Source organism: Hemiscyllium ocellatum, chromosome 2 (genome assembly GCF_020745735.1).
Source record: "Hemiscyllium ocellatum isolate sHemOce1 chromosome 2, sHemOce1.pat.X.cur, whole genome shotgun sequence".
Classification (NCBI taxonomy): domain Eukaryota; kingdom Metazoa; phylum Chordata; class Chondrichthyes; order Orectolobiformes; family Hemiscylliidae; genus Hemiscyllium; species Hemiscyllium ocellatum.
This window is the reverse complement of record NC_083402.1, coordinates 10,312,924-10,338,210: the sequence shown is the minus strand read 5'-3', so window position 1 is coordinate 10,338,210 and position 25,287 is coordinate 10,312,924. Positions and strand designations below refer to the sequence as shown.

Genomic DNA, 25,287 nt, shown 5'->3' with positions numbered 1-25,287 from the left:
TTCTGTAAGTGGTTGTGTCCTCATGTATTGGCTACTCTTCTGCTTCTAGATTGATTGCAACATCCTTTGGGACATGTTGGTGTGATATTTAAATTCTAGTTTATTTTTGAAACCACAGATGAAAGGGTCCTATTGCAATGGTCATGAAATTGTGAAGCATGAGATTGCAGGATGGGACAACACAAAGCTGGGTGGGAAGGTGAGCTGTGAGGAAGAAGCAGAGATGCTTCAGTGTGATTTGGATACGCTGAGTGAATGGGTAAACACACGGCTGATAAAGTATAATGTGGATAAATGTGAGGTGACTCACTTTGGTAGCAAAAAGAGGCAGATTATGATCTGAATAGTGATTGATTGGGAGGGGGGAGGTGCAATGAGGTTTGGGTGACCTTTTACAACAGTGAACTTATTCAAAGTAAAGTGCACAGGGTGGTGAGGAAGGCAAATGGCATGTCAGCTTTCACAGTGAGAGGATTCAAGTACAGGAACAGGGATATCTTGCTGCAATTAGACAGGGCCTTGGGGAGACCATATTGTGTGCAGTTTTGGTCTCCTTACCTGAGGAAGGATGGTCTGGCTATAGACCGCGTACAATTGAAGTTTAGCAATCCTGGGATTGCAGGACTGACACAGGAATGGAGTTTTGAAGACTGAGGAGAGATCTCATAAAAACCTATAAAATTCTCACAGGACTCGACAAACACAGGAATGATATTCCTGATGACCAGGGGAATCCAGAACCATTGGTTTCAGTCTAAAGATATGGAGTAGGCCATTTCATACTGAGATAGGGAGAAGTTTCTTCATCCAGAGAGTGGCGAACCTGTGGAATTGTCTTTTACAGAAAGTTGATGCTAAAACATTGAATGTTTCAAGAGACAGATAGATGTAGTTCTTGAAGCGAAAGAGATCAAAGTGGAGGGGGAGAAAATAAGAGGTAAAAACAATGACTGCAGATGCTGGAAACCAGATTCTGGATCAGTGGTGCTGGAAGAGCACAGCAGTTCAGGCAGCATCCGAGGAGCAGCGAAATCGACGTTTCGGGCAAAAGCCCTTCATCAGGAATAAACAGGGGACTGAGTTGGATGATCAGCCAATGTTCATTTTGAATGGTGAGCAGGCTAGAAGGGCCAAATGGCCTGCTCCTACTTTCAATGTTAACACAGGTGCGTATATTTAAAATAATGCTATCTAAGATATTCCAGCTGTTTAGATTAAGGGACTATGCAACTTTTATGGAAGGATTCATCCTCAGATAGATTTCTGTAGCAGATGAGGTATGGGGAGAGAAATCAAAACCTCTCTACGGGGATCTTTTGTGACTTTAGTGAAAGAACCGATGCTACAAGCAGAGCCTGCCTACAACATGCCACCGTGCCGCCAGAACCCACCGTCCACTGCTGAGCGACAACAAGGGTGGGCAGGCCAGGGGAGGACGGGGAGGAGCCGGCCTGGGTCTGGCCCCGCCCACCTCATCAAAATGCGCGACTTGTCTCAGCCCATCTTATTAGGATGCGCGGCCTGGCCCCGCCCAGCTTATTAAGATGCGCGACCCTCTCACCCAATGGCAAAAGGAGGGTGTCGCTTTGCATACGGCAGCGTCCGCCAATGGGAGCGCAGTCCGCTGGGTCACGCGGCCTCTGTTGCTAGGGCCCGCGGGTGGATACAGCGATCGGATACACGCGAACGGGAGCCAATCAGCTGCGGGCGGACGGCGACTTGTTGATACATCTGTGTCTGTGTCTGGGTGTGTGGGGGGTGGTTGTGGAGGTGGGGGCGGAGACGGAGCGAGACGAAACCTACCCTGAGTGTTATTGCTCCTCCGGGGAGCTCCTCTATTGGAGAGAGCAAGACTCGGAGCTCGATCTGTCAATCAAATCGCGTCACAATACATCTGGGCTGCTTAGCAGGCTAGGTTGAGGTGACAGAGGGATTGCAAAAACTTGTCTCTAACACTCAGTTGTCTTTGCTTCTCCTTTTAACTCTCATTGTTTTTTTTGTTAAAAATAGTGTATAGATTTTTATTTTGCAAATTTTATTTTCCACTCGTAATCATCGGACAGGGAATTTTGTTGTTACTGGGTAGGAAATAGACGCACAAACTATATATACATTTTTTTAAAAAAAAACACCATCAATTTATCTGGAGAGAAATGGCATTTTTTAATATTCAAACCTTGCTGGAAGCAGCCGAGTACATCGAGAGAAGGGAGAGAGGTACGATTGCAGGGTTTTGTTTGCCTCTGGCCGGTTGCAGTGGTCGAATCTCTCGGGGTGCAGGTCTGTAGTTATGTTTGTGTTTGAAAATTTATTTTGTTTTATTTCCCTTTCAGAGGCAGAACACGGCTACGCGTCAATTTTGCCCTGCAACGTCGAATTTAACAGGAAGAAAGGCAAAACGAGGAAAACCCCAAATAACAGGTACGGGGAGGGGGTCTTCTCATTTTTTTTTAATTATATATTTGGCTCTTTAATCTTTCCCAGTCGCCATTTTCCTCCATTTGGGCTTGCCTGTGTTTAGGTCGGATATAAACACTGCCACGCGTACAGTATTCTCTCTTCACATTTTACAGGGCAGCTGCTTCTAGCAACCTCCTACACATTCCCACTTTGTAAACCCACCTTTTTTTTTCAATTAAAAAAAATGAAATCCCCCCCCCCATCCTTTTCTTCCATCCTGAATTTAATATCCATTTAAACAAAAATTTATCAAAAGATTTTTTTCCCCCTTTTTTTTCCTTTTTGACTGTCTGCTTCCTTCACCATGCAAGAACTGTTGATATTTCTGTTCCTTTTTAAAAATATCCATCTAGATGAAAATAATAGCCAGGGCCCATTTCTTTCTCTTCTAAACCTCCCAAAAGATAAACGGTTTTGCACAGATGACTTATTCCCTTAGGTTTCTGAACGTGATGCTGGTTACATATTCGGATCAGATTAAATAAGGTGTAAAAGAAACGAAAGGTTACTCGTTCTGTCGATTTTTAAATTTTTGCCCATTTTTATTTTGAGCGTTTTTTTTTCTCTCTGTCATCTAGATTTTTTGGCTCCCATTTTTTTTGTCTGTAGCTGTGCTCGGTGCTGCGCCTGCGCCCTGTTTGCTGCTCGTAAGTGGGTTGAAGGATCATTTCTAACACGGACCTCTCTCTCTTTTTTTAGTTCCACTTCTTCTCTCCCTCACCCTGTCCGCAGACCTCGCTTGCAAACTCAACTCATGCCACTGAGCTCTCTGCGTGCTCTCCTTTTCTGTATTTTCAGGGGAGTCAACAAAATGACTAGTGTGGATGGAGGCCATTCAGCCCCTAGTATCGCTGCAAGCCCTCTGCAGGCATTGCTGGGTGTATTCCCCACACCTAGCTAGGTTTTTTTTACTGTTTTTTCTTTGTCAGCTTCTGCTTCCCCTGTCCCCCTTGCAAAATCTGTGATCAAACTTATTTCATTTTTGCTGGGTAAAGGCTGCTTTCCTGTTGTGTCTCATTCAATTCATAGAATCCCTCCAGTAGGCCATTCAGCCCATTGAGTCCACACTGGCCCTCTGAAGAGCACCCCCCCCCCCCCCCCCAATCCATCTAACCTACACATCTTTTGAAGTGTGGGAAGAAACTGGAGCACTCTGAGGAAACCCCAAGATGTGGGGAGACTGCAAACTCCACACACAGTCGTGTGAGGCTGGATTTGAACCTGAATACCTGGTTATGTGAGGTGGCAGTCCTAACTGCTAAGCCATCGTGCCAACCTGTCCTTGGCAGATCACTTTAAATTGCTTTCCTTTGTAACTTATTTGCGGAATCATTTCCTTCCTTATCTACTCTTTATTGCACTCCATTTTAAAAAAAACACTTGAGGCATGTGTTAGAAGCCATTCTATTTCTGTTGTCAGTCTTTGTATAGAGCCAAGGTGAACTATTTTTCTGATTCTGCAATCTTCTGTATTTTGTCGACTGGGATTGATTATGTTCATTCTACAAGAAATCCTTTCTTGCATGGTCACTGCACACAGGAGGCAAACCATGCAAGTCCCTGCCGGTTCTAACTCACTCCAATCTGTCCCAGTACCCTACTGTAACCTTGCAAGTTTAATTCCCTTATGCATACAATTTTTTTTTTTCTCTCTGCATTTGGCGGCACTGTTTTCTGTTGGGGGATTGGTGTTTCAGAGTTGAGTCTGGGATGGGGTTGAGGGTTGGGGATGGTTCCTAAGTCTGCTGGTTACTGAGACAGCCAGTGCTGGGTGACTGCCTGTCTAACACCTCAATCAGAGGTGTTTACCGCCATTGCCTGACAGGCACTGGTTATGATTCAGACTGAGTAAGAGTAACTTCCTCCACCTTTTTTAGGTGGTGTCACATAGTCTGATGCAACTTGGCACGGTTTTACCCAACAGGTGAGAAGATTAAATTTTGTCATAACTAGACTCTAAGCATGTACCTGTTCAGGATGTGGTTTGCTCAGCGATTTTTCTGTTCTCTAGTGGATGGAGCACCTTGCCTTGGTTACTTGTCTGGTGCTTTTCCCTGTTTTTACCTTGTGCTGTGTTATCAATGACAGCTCAATAGGGGTCACTGCTTAGCAATTTAAATTATTTTTGCACAAAAGCCCCACCAGTCTGATTTAGGTTAGATTCCCTACAGTATGGAAATGGGCCATTTTGACCCAACAAGTCCACACTGACCCATTCCCCTACATTTACTGCACCTAACACTATGGATAATTTAGCACGGCCAGTTCACCTGACCTGCACATCTTTGGACATCTGCTTTCACTTCTGGTTGAATAGCCGACCCTTCTGCTCCCCTTTTGGGTTAGGAAAAGGGCAGTGATTGGTTGGGAAAGATCAGTTATTGGACTACAAGCTGCTGCCTGTCCTGTAATCCATTGGTTACTGGGGTTTGGAGTTCCTGTACCTGATGCCTGTTGTGAGACCACATCTAGTGCTTCACGTGCAGTTTTGGATTCTGAATTACGCAGTGGGTGATTTAGTTCCATTAGCAACAATTCAGCAGTTCACCTGGCTGATCCCTCTGAAGGAAAGGTTGAGCAGGTTGGGCTGCTCCTTGACGATCGCTGCCTTCCCTTGTGGAGGAGGCTAAAACAGAGGCCTCCATTTTAAGGATAAGAGGTTGATAATGAGCTTTTTCTCCGTGTTAGTGCGTACGGAGACTCTGCCTTCAAATTTCTTCAAGGCAGAGTTGAGTTTTTGTTGACGAGGAAGTCGAAGCAACTCCTGTTCCCAAACACAAATCTTACAACATAATGCAGCTTCACATGGAGTCCTAGAGGCTGACAGAACAGACAAAGGCTATTTGGCCCATCATGTCCCTATGCTGGTCATTAGCAGCCACCAAACTAGTCTAATCCTATTGTTCAGAACCTGGCCCATAGCCTTGTGTCTTTGCAAGTGCACATTGAAATACTGCTTCTTTGTTGTGAGGGGTTTTACCTCTACCATGGTTTTTAGAGACAGGGAGTTCCAGATTCTCACCAGCGTCTGGGTGCAAAAGGTTTTTCCTGACTCTCCTGTTCGCCTTCTGCTCCTTATCTTGAAGTTAGTTTCCTCCCTATCCTGGGATCATTGATTTCTCAAAAAGGGGGAGATCCCATCTATCCTATCTATGACCCTCCATGTTAGATATCTCAACCAAGTCCCACCTCCATCCTTTCTGCTTCATGGGAAACAGCGCCACTCTGTCCAATCTCTTCATAACTGAAACTCTCCAGTTCAGGCAACATCCTCGTGAAACTCCTGTTGACCTTCTCCTTCCTATAGTGTGGATTCCAGAACTGCACACATTGCTCTAAATATGGCTACCCACCACTTTATACAGATCCAGCATCAAATCCCTGCTGTTAAACTTTATGCCTTGATCAATAAAGGTGAGTATTCCATATGCCACCTTACTACATTACCCACCTTCCCTGATACCTAAGGGACTGGTGAGCATGCGCTCCAAGAACCCAGAGGTTCACCGTTGTAATCCCCTTGTCTTATTTATCCAAGTGCATCACCTCTCACTTACCTGGATTGAGTTCCATTTCCTGCTGCCCAGTTTATCTATGGGTATGGGTAGATTTAAACATCATAATGTGCTTCCTTCTCATTCTAAGGGTGTGGATGTTGCTATGCGATTATTCCATGTGTATAGAGTAACATCTTGTCCAACTACAAAGGGCATAGTGGCAGTAATCTAGGGGCCAGGACTTAATGACCAAGAGACCACCAGTTCAAATCTGATCATAGCTGCTAGGTGAATTACACATTCAGTTCCTCAAGTCTGGAATAAAAAGCTGTTTTGAGTTAGGGTGACTGAGAATAAAATTTCTTCTTTTGGAGATGGAAATCTGCCGTCCTTGCCTGGTCTGGCATCCCATTTCACACGCCCGCAGCATTGTGGCTGACTCTTAACTTGCCTCTGAAATTACTGAGGAAGCCTCTCTGATCTCCAAGAAGGTAACTTGGCACTTGCTCTTAGGGCAATTGGCAGCAGTGCTGGTCCAGATGGTAATGTCCACGTCAGTTTTAAAAATTCTATAATAGTGAACAGTAACTAAAGCAGAGGGAGGGAAATCTGACTAACTTTGTTACACCTCCATTATACAGTGTGCTCACAGCTCTAGCTCAGTTTTGTGTAAATCGGTGAGATTAACAGGTTACTGCTTCCTCCTGCAAAAAGGAGCTAATCCAGCAGAGCCGATAAAACCCTTGGCTGGTTTTATTTAGTTTGAGATGTGGAAACTGCAGGCTGCTCCAGTATCTGCCCATCCCTAGTTCACCCTTTGAAGGTGGGGAACTGTGTTGAATTGCTGCTGTCCGTGTGCTGTAGAAAGTCTCAAAATACCCTGGGGGAGGGAATTCCAAGACTTTGACCCAGTGACAGTGAAGGAACAGTGATTATATTTGAGTCAGGATGGTGAGTGGCTCGGAGAGGAACTTGCAGGGGGCAGTGTTCCCATGCATCTGCTGCCCTTGTCCTTCCACATGGAAGTGGTGGTGAATTTAGAAAGTGCAGAATAAGGAACCTCGGTGATTTCCTGTAGTGTACCTTATGAATGGTACAGACTGATGGAGTATCTGGCACCAATGGTTGCTGGTGGTTGGCTTCACGTTTGTGGTGTTGGGGTCAGGTGGGGAGTATTCCATCATGCTGTCAGAGGGGTCTTTACAGCAATTGACAATGGTTTCACTGTCGTCATCACTGAGACTAGTTTTATAATTCCAGATTTATTAATTTAAACCTGGGTTCCCACAGAATTAGTCTTGGCACAAGGACTGTCATCATCAGAGATTCTTGTTGAAAGCTGATGTACTGGCTCTGCTCAGCAGGGTGTCGATACTGAGGCAGTATCGTACTGATTCAATAAGGAGGCCGGAGATGCACGAACCTATTTGGGCGTGGAGTTTTGAGGGTGTTACCGTCCAATTCCACTGCAGCAGAATCCCTGGGACTTTCCTCTCCAGGGAACAGGTATCTCTGGCTTTGCCTGACATCACCTGAGCTCTGTTACTTATTCATGACAGCATGATACCGACCGGGGCATAATCTCGATACAGCATCTCCCATTCAATGACAGGTTTAGGAGGAGTTTCTTGGATGGTGAATTTGTGGAACTCTCTACCACAAATGGGCTGTCAAGGCTGAAAGACAGGTTTTTAATCAGTCAGGGAATCCAGCACTACAGGGGAGGGCAGCAAACGCACTTGCAGATTATCAGATCATCCACAATCTCATTGAATCTCTGCTGCCATTCAATGGGCTGAATGGCCCACTACTCCTACACTGTGTGGTGCAGGCGGTAAATTGTATATATCCCCCTCCCGTTTGTTTCAGGGGATCTGATGGAGCTGTTAAAGCATTCAGGCGGTTAGGTACAGAGGATCAGTCCCCTCTGGAGGCTAATCCAGAACAAGGAAGAATTACACTGGTTTCTACATTAGATGATGCAGAAAAGTAATAGAAATCGAGAACCCAGATTCCCCCACCCTCCCCGAGAAGCTGTAGGTTGTGTTGGAGTTGGTGGATATTCTTGTGGTATGTAGGGCACAGTAATGACATTGCTGTATGTCATCTGTGTGATGGAACTGGCTGGAATAGTCACTTCTACCTCCCCTTTTTATTCCCTCTTGTTTGAGTGAAGTCTCTGAGGTGCAGCTTCCTCTGGTGACTCTGAGCTGAAGGAGTAAACAGAGGGTTACCTTGGGAGGGACAGGTGTTTGCAACATCTTGTAATGCAGTTTGTGCAGAGGGAGGAGATCCAGGAAGGAATATTGAATGCTGTCAGCTGCTGAATCCTCTCAGGTTGGCCATGATGGGCTGAATGGCCACGTCCTGTGTTTCAGATGAGCAGGAACAGAATCATCGAGGTCTGTTGCACAGATTGAGGCCCTTCAGCCAAGGCATACGAGGCTATGGGGCGAGTGCTGCCATCAGAAACGTGAGGGGGTTCGTTTGTATTCCACCAGCATGGACCCAATGGGCTGAAGGGCCTTTTCGTGTGCCTTGGATTGTGTGCTGTCTCAGACTAATTATTGTGCCCTGTCTATTATGTCGAAGAGCTGCCAGTAAGTGCTGCTCTTGCCTTCTGTCGTGGGCCTGACACATCTTTCCTTCCCCAGAGTTTGATTGTGAAGCAGCCAGGACTCTCTGGGAGTGAGGGAGCTGCTGTGAGACAGGCTGGTGGTGGCTGTGATTTACTAACTCTCTACATGTGACCACAGGCTGCTCTCGTTCCAGCGTAAACCGTCTCTCCATGTGCACAATCTTGAATCCTCTTTGTGACCGAGCTTCCTCCTCTGTCACCAGTTGAAGCTTTTCGCTGTATTTTAATTAAGTTACAAATCACACACCAGGTTATAGTCCCACAGGTTTATTTGGAAGCACTAGCTTTTGGAGCACTGCTCCTTTTGTCAGGTAGCTAGTGGGGCAGGATTAAAAGGCACAGAATTTATAACAAAAGGTCAGTGTCATGCAACTGAAACGATATATTGATCAAATCTGGATTGCTGTTTTGTTCACTATATCACAAGTGATAGTACATCCATATTCAATTCAATAGTAGCTTGTGTAGCATCTCCCTCTCTGGTAAAGACAGATGCATTGTATTGAACACCTCAGCCCTGCCCTCTGCCTCCATAAGTTTATCTTCTGGTTGTAATCAACCCTACCTCTTTTTACCACACTTACTGACTATTTATGCTCCTGTAGAGGACTTCAGGGTAACCCTCCACGCTAGCTGACAGTCCTATAATTTCTCTTTCCTTCTCTTTACTTGCCTTTGCACTTCTCCCCTGAACCTTCTGTATTCCTCTTGACTCTCTATTGTATTTTCAACCTCCCCCTTCCCATGAGCCCACACTGTTTCTCACATGTCAGAATTGGGAAAGCATCATTGATAACTATTTCTGATCCTTTACATTCAAAGTCTGAAGAAACTTTGCGCTCTGGCCTACTAGATTTGAGCTCTATTTCTTTTCAAATTATCTTGAACAGGTCGCGTTGGTGGGTAGGGGGCGACGGATGAAAACCAAACCAAACGTATGAAGTGAATATTAGCAATAGCGTGGCCATTCACGCTGAGCGCTTTATCAGTTGGTTTTCCTGAGACTCCCATCTTCATTGGTTGACGTGTCATTTTATTTTTGTGTCTCTCAAAATTGGCAAGTTCCCAAACCCAGTAGGGTCTTAGCCCCCTGAGACTGCTAAATGCGTGAGCAGTGTGTCCCTGCAGTTAGAAAATCCAGCTATTCGTAAGAAGCATCCTAACCCTGACTTTGTAAAGCTCCCCCATCCCAACCTTGTGTTTAATAAACTTCCTTTACGAAAGTTACTGTTAAAGCAAATAAACTGCATCGTTTTAAAGAGAGCATCCTTGCTGTTTGCTTAAATTTATCAGTTATTAATCCATGTTTTCTTTTTGTGTTCTTTTCTTACAGATCCTCTCACAACGAGCTGGAAAAGCACAGGTGAGTGTGGAGGGACCGGATTCATGACAGATTGTGAATAATTGGCATAGATTTTTAAACAGCAGCCATCTCTCACCCCGATCATGTGTCAGGATGGAGATCTTTGTTGCAGTTTTTCAAACGGCACTTTTTCTTTCTTCCTGGTAGCTTTGTGATGAGTTGTTTCAGACGTTTGTCTAGCTCCGGCCTCCGAGTATTTAAAGGCACCTGTAGCCTTCAGCCTCCCTGCTGTCGCGAGCTGATCCTGGGTGTGTCGAGGTAACGCAGGGTTTGTTCTTGGTGACTCAGCTGTATTGTTTGGGAGGTTTGGAGGGGAGGTGTGTGGTGGTGGGAGTAGTGGCGGATGGTGGTAAGATCACTCTGCTCACTGATGTGAAAGGAAGTGCATAATCTTTTTCCAGCACCTGTAGGTCTGGGATTTTTTATTGTGTGGGGTGATGGAGAAACGCATGTATCCAGGAGGCATTGTTTCTGAGCAAGCAGCCAGGCCAAGGAATGGGCTGTCCAGAGACACCGAGGGATGAGTTAATGTTGATTTCGTTCAGTTCAAGATGTGTTGCGTGTCCTGTTTAGGTGGAGCCACTGACTTTGGATTGGACCATTCTCTTCATGTGTGGGCCTGTTGTTGACTGACTGACTGAAGCCAATGAATTGATTGGACTGTAACTAAATGCTGTGATCCATTAACAGCTCAGTCCATCATGAGAATGCTGGAAGGTGACTTCATTAAAACAAGGCCCTGAAGGGGCTGATCTGGAGAAGGAGTTTCCTTATGAAGTTAGGGGTCACTGCGTATTTTTTTAAAAAAAGTAAATGAGGTTTCCACGTATGAAAGCAGAAAGGAGGACATCTGTCTGAGAGGTGGGGGAAAGGAGAGTTTGTTCTCTCACTGGAATCTGAGTCGATGAATATTCTTAAGGCTGAAGTGTGTGGATTCTTGTCAAGCAAGGAGGTGGAAGGTTTTTTATTCATGGGATGAGGACAACGCTGACAGGGTCAGTATTTATTGCTCATTCTCACATTGCTGAGAGTCTGGAGTCACATGTAGGCTGGACTGGTTCAGGATGGCAGTGTCCTTCCCCAAAGGGCACTCGTGAACCAGATGGGATTTTCAACAATGGATTTGTGGTCATTAGACTCTTAATTCCAGATTTTACTGTGTTCAAATTACACCATCTGCTGTGGGTGGACTGGAACCTGGGTCGTCGGAACATTACTTGGGTCACTGGATTAACAGTCTAGTGATAATACCACTAGGCCATTGCCTTCCCTGCAAAGGCCTAGGGTATTCTTCAGGGTTGCTGAGGGTGAGTAGGAAAAGGCAGTAATAGACTAGCCATCCATGTAATGGAGACTGGAGAAGGCCAGAGGGGGATAGTGTTCCTGAGCCTGCTCTTTGTACTTCAATCTTTCATTATTGTCTTGACCATTACCATCTTCCCAACAGCTGAGGTGTGAAAGCTGGGCTGCTGGTTTCCCTCCGAGGGAAGCAGTGAGAGATTGTGTGGATTCTCACCCTGTTGCACAGAGTTGAGGGGGGGATTTGTGTCAGCCTTGCTCTGTCCCAACATCTCCCTGGGGGCAGGCAGCAAGACTTTAAGCAATGGGAGAATGACCTAGTATGAACAAATGGGCTGAATGGCCTGTGCTGGAAACCCTTTCTAGGGCAATGTTCCGTGTCTGCATTTACCACCCCTTTTTTATCCTACTTGGTTTTTGTTTTTATTTGCTTGTGTGATGTGGGTGCCCCTGTCTAGACTAGCATTGATAGCCTATCCCCAATTGCCCAGAGGGCAGTTAAGTTGACCACAGTCTGGAGTCCCAGGTAGACCAGACAAAGTAAGGATGGCGGATTCCTTTTCCCGAAGGGTAGCAGTGAGCCTGATGAGGGTTTTTTCACAACTATTGTCAGCGGTTACGTGGTCACCTTTTTAGTCTCGTTGATTATTCCAGATTTTTATTGAATTCAAAATTTACTGACGGTCATGGGATACAAATCCCTCTGTTCTCCTGTCCATTTTTTTTATATAAAAAGCAATATAAAGGTCTGTCGTGTCATCATGTCAAATGCAAGAATACTGAATTTCATATGATCCCTGTTATGACATGGGGTAAACCCCCTCTGCTAACTTAACCCCGGCACACCGAAGCTCATCTCGCGCTTTTAATCTCTCAACATTTCTAGAGGCAGAGAGCTATCCCAGAGGTCACTATTTAAACTAAAAATTAACCGTTTCATTCTTTTAAGTCCAGAAGAGCACATTAGACAACTATTTACAATGCCTTTTACTTAAACCTATCTTTTACCCACCCCCACTCTACAGCACTGGTCCTTTTCTTAAAAAATAATCCCCTATTCAGGTCAGCTTTGTTAATTTACCATTATAGATTTTCCTGTCATCTTTTCTTCAGAATTCTGCTTCCCAGGTCTGTCTTAGACCAGGTACCTTTCAGTGAACTATTTGGCTCACAGTCTATACTTGTTGGTTTTCCTGGCAGTTCTCCCCCAATTGTTCAAAATGTCTGGTTTTTATACCCCAAAATATCAGATCACTTCATTGGTTTGATGTCATCAAAACACTAAATTCAAATTTGATTGGATTTTGGTATCTGGGGCGAAATTTAAACTGGCCGAACTTGAATTTGTTTTTGTTTCTCGGCAATGCAGCACCAGCTATTTGTTTCAACCGAATGTTAAATTGCTCAGCATACGGTGTGCTTTGTCAGTCCTTGCTAGCTTCCTCTCTAAGGTACAGTACACACCTACACCTTCATAACAATCACCACCTATACAGCAGGTAAAATGTCTATCTTTACTCGTTCATGGAATGTGACTGTCTCACTGCTGATCCTGCGTTTTATTGCCCGTCCCTAGTTGCCTCTTGTAAAGGCGATGGTGAGCTGCCCCCTTGAACTGCTGCAGTCCTTATGCTGTAGGTGAAGCCACAGTGCCCGTAGGGAATGCATCGCTGAGTCACAATCCACATTGTGACCATCGCAATGAGACATCCCCATTCTGTGACCTTCAGCCCTTTACCACATTGGAAGCACACTTCCATAGAAAGGCCGAATGGTCTGCTTTCGCACTGTAGGCTAACCAGACCCCACTGATCATCCGAAGAGCTCCCCACCCCCCTCCCTTCTAGTCTATCCCTGCATTTTCCATGGCTAACACACCTAACCTCCACATCTCTGGACACAATATGGGCAATTTAACATATCCAGTCCATCTAATTTGCACTGTCTTTGGACAGTGGGAGGAAACTGGAGCACCCAGAGGAAACCCAGGCAGACACTAGGAGACTGCGTGGAGTTTGCACAGTCACTGGAGGGTGAGATTGAACCCGGGTCCCTGATGCTGAGAGGCAGCAATGCTAACCACTGAGCCACTCACTGACTGTGGCAGTTGAAGAAGGCAACTTACCTAAACCTTCTCAAAGGGCAACCAGGAACAGGCAGTAAGTGCTGGCCCAGCCAGCTACACCCACGCCCTATGAAATTGTATCTTTAAAAAAGAAACACATTTTAAGCAGGCTTGTCTTCTGCTTCAATCTGTGTCCTTCACTCTCCTCCCTTCCTACCTCGCTGCTTCACCCTCTGTAATGGTAGTTACATCTTCCAGGTGAGACATGAATCCGATGTCATGCCTGAAGTGAAGATGTTACAGATCCATGGCCAGTATTTGAAAAGGATGAGGGGAGAGCTGTCGGTATTCTGACCAATGTTTCTCTGTCTCCAGTTACATAAGAAACCTGTAAACTGTTTATTTTTCCTGGAGACCTTGCTGCACGCTGTGTGCTGCTGCTAATGTTGCACTGCCTATTTTGAGACACTATGTTGTCTCACTATGTAGGTGGAGCATTGAAGGTATTGCTGAGACAGTGGGGGAGGTGCCATATAAAATTACACCATTTATTACCACCTTAAACTATATTCTTTCCTTTCAAAAAGGAAACTTCTCTGTTCGATTTAAGAGGATTCTGTGCAGTGTTTGGCTGTGAAAGTTCATGGTGCAAGTTGTGGTTTTTCAGAGAGATAATCATGATCTTTCTTTGTCTTCCTCCTCCTCCTCCTCGTGTTTCTCTTTTGGTAACTCTGACCTGTATTAGATCTCACACAGGGGTGAGCTTCCTGCCTGTATCCTTGTATCTTACCTGTTTTTCTATTTGAGTTGAAATGTCACACTCGGCTGTTTTTCCTCCCCCTGCCTTTCTGTTCCAGTGTGTGTGTGTACCCAACGACAGTACTCTCCCACTCGTTGTGACTGCTGTTACCTCTGAGCAGGAACAAGGAAGCAAAATGTACAGAAAATACTCAGTCTGCAGGGAGACTGAGACAAGAGTCAAAGTTTCCACACTGTGCCCTGTCATCAGCAAAGGAGCCACTTGTGAATAACAGCAAACCCTTTTATCCTTAACCTCCAGCTCGTGCCCTGTGATAACTCTGGGAGACTTCCCTTTTTGAGTAACTCGCTGTTCCTCTGCTGCTGTGTTACAGGTTGCCTCCTGAATAGTGTGCAACCCTCTGAATGGAAGCAGTACTGTTTGTTTTAGGAAACGGGAGGGTTACTGCTAAATCTCATTCCTTTTGGGGTCTGGGCTTTCTGGGTGTCTGGTTGGGGATACTGGCTGATACAGTCCTCCCTATCCCAGGTGCTGAGGCCAGTGTAGCACCATCCATGTTCCAGTGGTCTCTTTGGGTTTAGTGCAGCGTTCCTGGTTTATCCTTGTATTAATTTTCTGTGGGCAATGTAATTTGTGGTGCTGGTCAGTGCTCTGATGTGTTGGCTCTTGAATTTCATTGGTCCCTTGCAGACCGGGATACCTCTCTCTTCCTCCCTCGGAGGAGGAGTCTGTATGCGGCTGTATAGAACGATGGGGATACCAGAGGCGGTTACACTTGAGAGATGGTGGTCACGAGAATGGGGCGGGTCGGGTGCTGGCGTGGCAGCTCTTCACACTGTTTCTCTTCTTTTCCCCCCCCCCCCCCCCCCCCCCCCCCCCCCCCCGCCCCGATCTCACTTCCTAATGGAACAGAGGTATTGATCACCCCACTACCACCTCGAAGGGTGGGTGAGTTGAAAGGCCAGTCTCCGTTCGTTCAATCAATCAATCAATTTCCTTGTTCCTCATTATCCACAGGGTGGTTAAGCCAGCACCACTGTTGTGGGACTGGAACTCTCATGTAGGCAACACTGGGTAAGGGCAGATACCCCACACTGAGGTGAGTGAACCAGATGAGTTTTTACATCATTTAGCAGTAGCTACAAGATCACTTCAGGTTTTTTGTATTCAATTCAGCCATGATATTAGCCTAGTGTTCTGGATGACTCATCCAGAGACATTGCCACTCCCTCCACAACCTCCCCTGTGTTGCTTGCTTAATAAGACAACACTCTCTCTACAATTGACCCAGTGAACCTCTGCTGAACTGCCTGCAGTGCAACTAACCCCTCACGGGGGCCAGAGCTGTGTGTGGTACTCCAGACCCCCTCGCCCTCTGTCTGGCATTGACCAGAATTTACGTTGCTGAAGGCATTCCTGCACGTGCTGGTTTTTGACTTGTTTGCAGTGGTCACTGAGCAGTGCTGTTTTCATTTACAGGAGGGCAAAGCTGAGGTTATACCTGGAGCAGCTGAAGGAGCTGGTACCACTTGGGCCTGACTGTTCGAGACACACCACTCTGAGCCTACTGAAACGAGCACGGACTCACATCAAGGTAAACGGACACTCGCTCTGGGTGCACTGTTTTCCCTCCTTGTGCAGATCTTCAGCAGCGCACTTACCTCATTTGTTCTCTTTTTAGTTTTTTAATTGGATGACCGGTGAAAGAACCGGCAGGGAGGTGAGGGTTTTATTTTAAGGTTGCAGTAGGTTGTGATCACGGAATGTGCCGCAGGAGCGAGCGGTGGTGGTAGGTTTGATGGTAACTTTGACAGCCGGGTATGGTTCTCTCCCAGCAGGGGAAAGGATTTGTGAGGCAGGGAGTACAGCTGAGTGGATTCTGTCTCGAGCCAGGTCAAAAAGCAGTGTAAGATGGTGATGTGACTGCTCTAGTAATCCCAGAGCCCCAAGCTAATGGTCTGGTGGTGTGGGGTTTGAATCTCTCCCTGGCAGCTGGTGAAACTTTGAATTCACCGCAAAGCTGGCCTCGGGGTGACTGTTGTGAAAACCCATCTGATTCCCTAAATCCCTATTTTTTTTTCTCTTTTGTTTTAGGGAAGGAAATCTGCCACTGTTACTTGGTTAGGTCTACGTGTGACTCCAGGCCCACAGTAATATGCTGGGCTCCTAACTGCTCTCTGGAATACCTTCAGCAACGTGCACATTTCAGGGGCACTTTGTGTGACACTTGCCAACTGGCAATGCCAACATCAAAGAATGGAAAATACCATATTTCTTGAGTGCCTGGTGATGCTTGTTGGGCTGCACTCCTGGTTTGGAATGAAGCAGATGGCTCCTACCCCAGGAGGAGACCTTGGGGTTTAGAGCATGGTTCCATGAGCTGGGGTCACTGGTAGTCAGGGTAGTTAAGGAGGCTTCCCTTCATTGCACAGACCATTTGAGTATAAGAGTTGGGATGTCATGTTGCAGCTGAACAGATTGGGAAGGCTGCTTTTGGAATACTGTGTTCAGTTCTGATCCTCCTGCTGTAGGAAGGATGTTGTGAAACGGTTCAGAGAAGATTAACCAGGCTGTTGCCACAGTTGGAGGGTTTGAGCAACAGACGCTGAATAGGCTGGAGCTGTTTTCTTCTGAGTGTCAGAGACTGAGGGAGTGACCCTCTGGAGGTTTATAAAATCGCGCGAGGCATGGATAAGGTGAGGAGGCAATGTCTCTTCCCAGGGCAGGAGAGTCCAAAACAGGAGAGCATAGGTTTAAGGTGAGAGGGGAAAGACTCGAGGGATCTAAAGAGGCAACTTTTTCATGCAGAGGGTGGTGCATTTATAGAATGAGCTCCAGGGGAAATGGTGGAGGTTGGTACAATTGCAACATTTTAAAAGGCATCTGGGATGGATATAAATAGGAGGGGTTTGGTGGGGTATGAGCATGTTATGGCAGATGAGACTAGATTAATTTAAGATATCTCTGGTCGGCATGGATGAGTTGGACTGAAGGGTCTGTTTCAATGCTGTATAACCTGAAGTCATGTTCTTGTCGTTTTAAGTCAATAGTGTGACTAGCCTGCTTTGCCTCTGGCATCTTGTGGTCTTACAGAGTCCAGGCTGACACAGACCGAGTGCCTGCTGTACTGTTAAGAGGAGTCACCCCGACACAAGATTAGGGGGAGCAGATTTAGGACTGAATTGAGAAGCGATTTCTTCACCCAAAGGGTTGTGAATCTGTGGAACTCCCTGCCCAGTGAAGCAGTTGAGGCTACTTCAGTAAACTTTTTTTACTGTTCAAAAGAAACATGATCTTTCCTTTTAAAGAAGTTGAGGGTTTTGGTGAGAGGGTGGGTAAGTAGAGCTGAAGCCACAAACGATCAGTCATGATCTTCTTGAATGGCAGAGCAGGTCTAATGGTGGGACTACCCACTCCTGCTGCTGGTTCTTACGTTCTTAGTGAGACTGTTATTGAGAACAAAGTTCTTGCTTGGGCCCTGCGTCCAATACCTGTCACTCAGCCGTCATTCTCCGACTTTCGTGCTAGTGACTAGATCGAGCCTTCGGGTGCTGTGGGGTTGTGAAGGGTACTGTAAAACGCGAGTCTGTCTTCATTCGTTCCCCCTCTGTCTCGCCCACAGAAGTTGGAGGAGCAGGACAAGAAGGCGCTCCACCAGAAGGAGCAGCTGCAGCGCGAGCGGCGGTACCTGAGGCGTCGGCTGGAACAGCTGGCTGTCCAGGGGATGGAGCGACTCCGTACTGACAGCCTGGGCTCAGCTATCTCCACTGACCGCTCCGATTCTGAGCAAGGTAAGGCTGGCCGCGGGCCAGAACGCCAGCGAGCTCCACCAGTCAACCAAGGTCATTAAACACTCCCTACAGTGTGGAAACAGGCCCTACAAAGAGTAACCCACCAGATCCATCCCCCTACCCTGTTACTCTACATTTCCCCTGACTAGTGTGCCTAAGCTACACATCCCTGGACTCTATGGGCAATTTAGCATGGTCAGTTCACCTTCACCTGCACATCTTTGGACTGTGGGAGGAAACCAGAGCACCCCGGAGGAAACCCACGCAGACCCGGGGAGAATGTGTAAACTCCACGTGGCCTGAGGCTGGAATTGAGCCCTGGTCCCTGGCGCTGTGAGGCAGCAGTGCTAATCACTGAGCCATTGTGCGGCCCCAAACTACCGTCAGAAAGGCATTGTGCTCCCTCTGTCTGCCCCTCACTTCAGTCCTGGCTGTGTTCCCTCCCTATGCCCTTCATAGCTCTCTGCTTCCTGCTTTCCACTCCCTACAACACTGCGCCCTCATTCTCAAAAGAAAACTGACATCTCCACATTGGGGGCACTGGGATGTTCTGTTCAGTTAAAGGTGCTATATAAATACTCGTTGTTCTTGTCAACTGAAGTGCAAGGCATTTCTTAAAAGGTCAGTAATCTTGGGGATGAGCATGTCACCTGCTGAACTAATGAATGCAGTACCTGGGAATGGCTGGAGGCAGCTTCAATTGAGGGATTCCAGAGGGACATCGGATGGTTACTTGGATAGTAATAGTGCATAGGGACAGTGAGTGGGAGAGGAAAGGCAGGAAATTGGCACCAGGGCATAGAGCCAGTGTGGGCATGATGGGCTGAATAGCCTCTTGCTGCTCTGTAACAATTCTGTGAATAATACCCATGTGTCTAGAAGCTGCAGGGCAGTTTTGGAATGACCGTGATTGGCCGGGCTATTGCACAGGGTCTTGGAAGCAGCTATCCTAGTTTGGGTCTGGAGTCTGACTGACTGAGATGGGAGGACAGGCAAGTGGTCAGGATAAATCGGTATCTGCAGAGGGATAGCCTGGTAGGAAAGTAAGTGGACCATAATTTTCCAGATGTAATGAAATGAGAGGTTTGGGGGGGTGGGGGTGGAGGGGTGGAGAAAGAGGAGAGGTGTGTGATGGTCCTTTTTGAGGCCTTTGTCCCTGGATCACTATCCAAAGTGATGTTCCAGGGACCCATTTTTTGAATTCTGCCAAGGCAGATGGTGGCATCTGAACTCTCATTAAGAGTCTAATGAGGACCATTGTCAATTGTTGGATAAACCCATTTGGTTCATTAACATAAGTTTTTATTTAGGGAAGGAAATCTGGTCTACATGTGACTCCAGAGGCACAGCGATGTGGGTGACTATAGCTGCACTCTGGGATAATTAAGGATGAATAATAAAGTTGTGTGATGCTGGAAAAGCGCACAGGTCTGGCAGCATCCGAGGAGCAGGAGAATTGACGTTTCGGGATAGGAAGATGTCCTGATGGTAGGGCTTATGCCCGAAATGTTGATTCTCCTCCTGCTCCTCAGGTGCTGCCTGACCTGCCGCACTTTTCCAGTGCCAAACTCTCGACTCTGATCTCCACCCTGTGCAGTCCTCCCCTTCCTCCTTCCTGGATGTGTAATAAATCCTGGCCTGCCCTCCAACACCCACATCCTGTGAACGAATCGGAGCAAATGACCGCTAAGTCAGTTTATATCATTAGTAAAGCCTTCGACCCTAGTTTGATTTTTTTTTCACCTGTGCTCTTACACAGAAGCCGATGTTGACATCGAAGGTATGGAGTTTATTCCTGGTGAGCTGGACAGTGTTGGCAGTGCCAGTGATGTTGATGACCACTACAGCTTCCGGAGCAGTTCAAGTGACAGCGGCTATGCAGACTCTCACACAATCGCACCAAGACCCTCATAGTGACCACTTTGGTTACCAGCAGAGGACCACATTGTCAACGCAGGGCACTTATACATATATATATCTATATCTATATATAAAAAAAAGTTTTGTTTTCTCCTGGGATGTTGACTGCCACTCTTTAACAGACACCCCAACCACAAGAGCACTTGCATTTGCTGTTACCCTCCTGCAGTTCTTTGAGAACCTGGCTCATCCATTCCGACGATTTGACTCTTGACACAAGGGTGTGAAGAAGTGCAGGGTGGTATTGGCAATAAGTGGCCGGGCAGGTGAAGGGCAAAGTTGGGGGGGGGGGGGGTGGGGGAAAAGCCAGCTCTAATGATTAGGCTTGAAAGTAGAGTATTGCTGTACTCCTGTTTTTTTTTTAAATTTGGTTTTTATTCTGTCGCCCTGTTCCGATCTGCCCGTGGTAAGAATGAGGAGGGAGGTGGCGTGGCTAGCTTGACCCAAGTGAGTTTTGTTGGTGTTATCCAGGGCTGGTTTTCCACTGTGCAGCTCTGTGAGGAGCGTTCACCTGTGTATCTCCTATCTCCTGTCAGCTGTCTACCTTCCTGATGCAGAATATGTTTTGTTTTTAAAACAACTCGACAGTATTCCTATCAAGGCTAAGCACAGTGCATTTATTGTCTCCTTGTTAATCATCAAGACTTCGCGCGTTAATACAGGGCTTTCATTTTGAAAAAGAAACTGCAGCAATAGGCGTATCGAGCAAAAAGAATTTGAGAATTTTGCTTCTGCTTTCCGTGATTATACACCGGGCTCGTAGCAGTTTCGTTACCCGTGTCATTTCGACTGCTTCTCCTGAAATGTTAGTGATACTAAAAGTCTTTGCTTTCCCTGTCTGCTTGGTTTTAGTCATTAGAGCATGGCTTCTAGACAAACTGATCAATCATTTACATATACATCACTCTCTCTAGAGAGAGATGCCTTTCTCATCTAGAGAAGGTTTTTAAAAAAAACTGAAAAAAATTGCAAAAGTAATAGTCAAGTAATTTTAGCCAGTGTAGTCTCAATTTCCTGTATCAAAATTTTGTATTATATTTTCCTAAATGTTATCTAAACCATGCTTGTCAGGGAGGGTGGGGGGGGGGCGGTGAGATGGGACTAAAATGGTACAGGACCTAGATCAGAGTCTCAGACTTTCTGCCATTGTCATTCTGTGCCTTGGTATTCCTCCGAGAGCCCTGTGGCTTTCCGATTGCTGGCATTTGCATCTGTCCCTTGCGGATACAATGGTGAGAACTTCACGGCAGCTCTTGTCCTTGTTTGCACTCTCCGAAGCGGCTGCTTCCAAACTTGCCGCTAACTGGGTAGTTCTGAGGTTGCAGTTCACGTGACCTTTTCTGTGATCATGCTCCTTACTCCCACTCCCCCCCAACTTCACCCAAAACCCTGATCTCCTGGTGGGGGCAGGTCAAAGGTTAGAACATGGCAGCTGAATTTTAAAAGAAACAAAATCTTTTAATAAAAGTAAGAGTTTATTGAATCCTATTGTTATTGCTGGTTCCTGTAATGAAAGAAAAATCGCTCTAAATGCCTCAACAGGGATGTAGCTCAGTGGTATTCGATTGACAGACTGCAGAATTTCCAGCAATTTTATTTTGAAGGTGGTTTTATTTCCTCTCTGGATGCCAATTTCTGAATCATGAAAGCAATAGAAATTTTACTTTATCATCATTAAACACATGTGACTGTTAATAGGATCAAATTCCAATGTGACATGTACAGTCCGTCCGGTCCTTTCCTGAGCGACGGAATGCTGTGATCAAATAAAAACAAAGGAAAGCTGTTTACTAAACGCAAAACTCTCGCACAGAACCACGGAGAAGGAGATGAAAGGTGACTCTAATAGGTAGCAAGTGTCACAGCTATGCTGGTTGTGTGTGTGTGCGCGCGCGTGTGTTAGTCCCTCCTTTCTGGGCATTTTCCTCTGGCATCTTTAAAAATACAATCCTCGTCCCACATCTGAGTGTGAGTAGCAGGATTGGCTTTCCCAGTTTGACTGATCTGCCTGGAGTTTGCTGTTTGTGCCTTTTTTAACAGTGGGCTCAACTCAGTCCTACAACTGAACAGGGGGGAATTGGCTCAGCTTTGTCTATTTGCTGTTGGAGGGGTTTGGGTTGGTGTGGAGAGGGGGGCAGCTGGTGATGTGGGCTTAGTCAACAAGACTTCTAGAGTAGTGGCCTCTGAATGGAATGGTGCTGCCTTACTGATTGGAGGGAAGACTTGCTCAGAGTGTACATTCCTGGGTCACCAGTTAGGAGGTGTGCAATATTGAGTTGGGTTGACTTTATTTTGTGATGGTGTGTTTTTTTTTTCAAATCTGTTTACTTGTAAGTTTCCTCCCTTGGTAAAGATTCTGATGTGAGGGTCCTCTTCCTTGAAGTTAAGTTTTAAGACAGCACCTGGAGTGACATTGCCACCCTGTTGGCAGTACCGTTGGTGTGTTTAGGAGTCCAGAACCGGTTTTGTTTCTGGCGAGCCTGGTTACTGTTGAAGATCTCCTTCGCCCATTAAGCCCAATGCTGGCCCTTTCCAGGGGCACGTGGGCAAACTAGTGGACGGTCTTTCAGTGGAAACTTTCAAAGCTGGCATCACCTGACTTAGAATATGAAAGTGATTTAAGTGAATTTTTGAAATAAGAGATCAGTCTAATCTAATTGAGTGATGGGATGTGCTCAATGGGTTAAATGGCTTTCTATTGCTTTGCTGCAGAGTTCTTTGGTGTGGGTACTGAACTTTATTGTGGCTGAGGGTGTTTGGAGCAAAGGCTACCTTGGTTGGTGTGCTAACCAGTGTATCCTTTGCTGTACTCTTGCTATTTGATCACTGTCTGGTAGCTGCATTTCTGTTCAGTGCTCTGACTTGTATGGTTTTGTGTGGGTGGGGTTGGGGCATGATAGGTAGATATTTCTCTGGGTGCTGAGTGTGTAAAACCCTGACTCTCTGAGGGAGTAGATTAGGGTTGTGTCCTGTATTTGGGGTTGGTGCGATTTTGCTTTTGGCCTTGAGTGCTCTCTCCTCATGTCAAAGACACGGGAGTAGGTGGTGAGTGCTTTACTCTGGGTAAGGGGTCCCAATCCTGATAGGCGTTTGACGCTGCTTTCACATGGCTATAAGACAGGTGGGATTCAAAAACTGGATTCTTGGATCTGAGGTGCAGCAATTCATGTTGCAGGTTCAAGCCCGATGCTGTGGAACAGGATGTGAGTCATTTCATTTTAAATGAGCCTTGTCTCTCTCTGCCCTATCCCCGCAGCCAGTTATTGCCTGAATTTTGTTGGTGTCACTGTAGGTCAGCTATCCATATGTAGTGGAGGACTGTTGTGGTGCGCATTGATTTGGAGGTGGAGGGTGTATCCCAGAGCATTGCTAATGCCCTTATTCCAGAGACAGTGGCCAGCTTGAACTGTTCTGTGTGATCCCGGTGTTTCACAGCCAGTGATTTTGGGGAGGGGGAGTTGTGGATAAACTCACTTGTAACTTAGTTGTTGAAAGTTGACTGGCTCCAAACTGTTAAGTCTGGCAGAAGGTCCACGTTGGAACGTAGCTGAGAGTCCAAGTTTCCTGGCCAGCTCTGACACTGCTGACATTCTCCATCGACTCAGCTGCCCAAAACTAAACTCCTCTTCCATCAGCTTCGCAGCTGGGCTCATGTAAGCTAAACTAGTGGGAGTTTAAAAACACCGCTTCTCCCCCCCCCCCCCCCCCCCCCCCCCCCCCACCACCACCACCACCACACCCCAGCGTGTGCCTGTCTACTGATGGTAATTGTGCACAGTTGCAAGATGCTGTTGCCTTGGACCTAGATTTTTGTTGACACCAGTTTGAACAAAGTGACCCACTGCAGTTAGACGCTGGGCTTTATTTCCTCAAGTAATAGGAAACTTTAGCATAAAATGTATTTTTATCTTTGGTAGGGGAGGGGTGGGTGGGTGGCAAAGTGGAATTGGGAAGTCAATGTAGACTTTAAGGTCTCCAATAGACCAAAACTGAATTCCCTCAAATTTGTAAGATTTGATTGTTGCAAAGCATTAGATAATGAGCCTTGTATTGTTTTCTTCAGTATAATGTTGGCCTACTCTGATAATTGAGCCCATTCATAGTTACCAGGCCTTCCAGGAAGGGGAACATCATTGCAGTATTAAACCTCTTACTGTTCCACAATCACTGGCTTTACATTTTTCAATGTCTTTTAAAAAGAGCTTTATTTTTTAGAATGTGGGGAAGATCTGTTTTCCTTCTGCCGCCACATGGAAGTGTCTTGCTTTTTGTGAATTGTTGGAATTGAGAGAAGTTAACTCTCTCTCTACTTCCTTTCAAAGCTCCCAGGGCACTTGCTGGTGGTTGGTTGGAAGTTTGAGCAACTGCAGTTTCTGTTGACCAGATTAACTTTATTCTTTTGGGTGTGTGGATGAGATGGTGTTGGTTAGGGAGGAGGGCTTGTGAACGGCTTAAGGTACACTGGATGGGTTCTGTGCCAGAGACTTGTGAATATGTACTGTTGAGGAGCTCCCTTCAGTAGAGAATGCTTTATATAGCTCCTAAGATGTATAATATAAATTCGCACATACATGGTGCTGGCTACCCACCTGTAGCACACTGAAGGTAATGTGTTGTATCATTCTTTCATTGTAATATAATAAAACATTTTTTTACATCATTTTGGTCTGCTGTTTTGTGCTGGCTTAAACGTTTGACATGAGCATTTCCTGAGGTGCATTTTGCATCTAAGATCACACTCCTGGACTTTGTTGCTTCCTGTAAATATGGTCGGGTCCCTAACAATTAATAGCCTCTCCTTTTTCAAAGGTCTTGGTGTGTCCATTTCAGTCTGCGTACACTCTCCCTCTCTGTCTCTGTCATCTACAATGTTTCCTTGGGACAGCCCCTTTCAAACAGAGTATGGACTGTTGAGTATATCTTAGTGAAGCATGTAAACTAAAGCTGGTGAATGCTGTTGCATTCCAGCATGCATTGCAACTTTATAATTTAATTGCTTTATCCTAACTAAACAAGTTGAGAAGTTTTTGAAAAGCTCAATTAAATCTTCGCAGCTTTTTATTCTTAGAAAGACTATTGATCTCTTTTTTTTTAAAAAAAAAATAGGTTTTTCAAAATCTGAGGTAGAGGTGCCAGAAATTGTGCATCTCCTCATGGAGCTGGGTAATTTAATCCACTCTCCATTTAACTACAAAGCACCAGTTGTGGAATTCCCTGTCACAGAAAGCAGTTGGTACCAAAACATTAAATGTTTTCAAGGAGTTGGATACAGCCCTTGGTTAAAGGGAGAAGGTGATAACAGGTTTCTGAGTTGGATGATCAGCTGTGATCTCGTTGAAAGTTGGAGTAGAAGTGAAGGGCTAAATTGCTGACTATTTCTGTAATGGTGGTATTACTGCACTGTCGCAATCTCTCTAGCCTGGAATGGGATCAACTGACCCTGAAATTTAATTTCTGCAGCTCCTAAATTTTGGAAGTGTTTTTATTTTTATTC

At 45.9% G+C, this 25,287-nt stretch overlaps 1 protein-coding gene across 1 annotated transcript; it reads left to right on the top strand.

The window, feature by feature from the left end:
• Positions 1-1,896: 1,896 nt before the first annotated feature.
• Positions 1,897-24,453, top strand: mxd4 (MAX dimerization protein 4). Its single transcript, XM_060834530.1, has 6 exons — positions 1,897-2,217; positions 2,334-2,421; positions 9,929-9,958; positions 15,562-15,676; positions 17,705-17,873; positions 19,633-24,453. The coding sequence occupies exons 1-6, from the start codon at positions 2,154-2,156 to the stop codon at positions 19,785-19,787; spliced, it is 621 nt and encodes a 206-aa protein (XP_060690513.1). The 5' UTR covers positions 1,897-2,153; the 3' UTR covers positions 19,788-24,453.
• Positions 24,454-25,287: the final 834 nt, after the last annotated feature.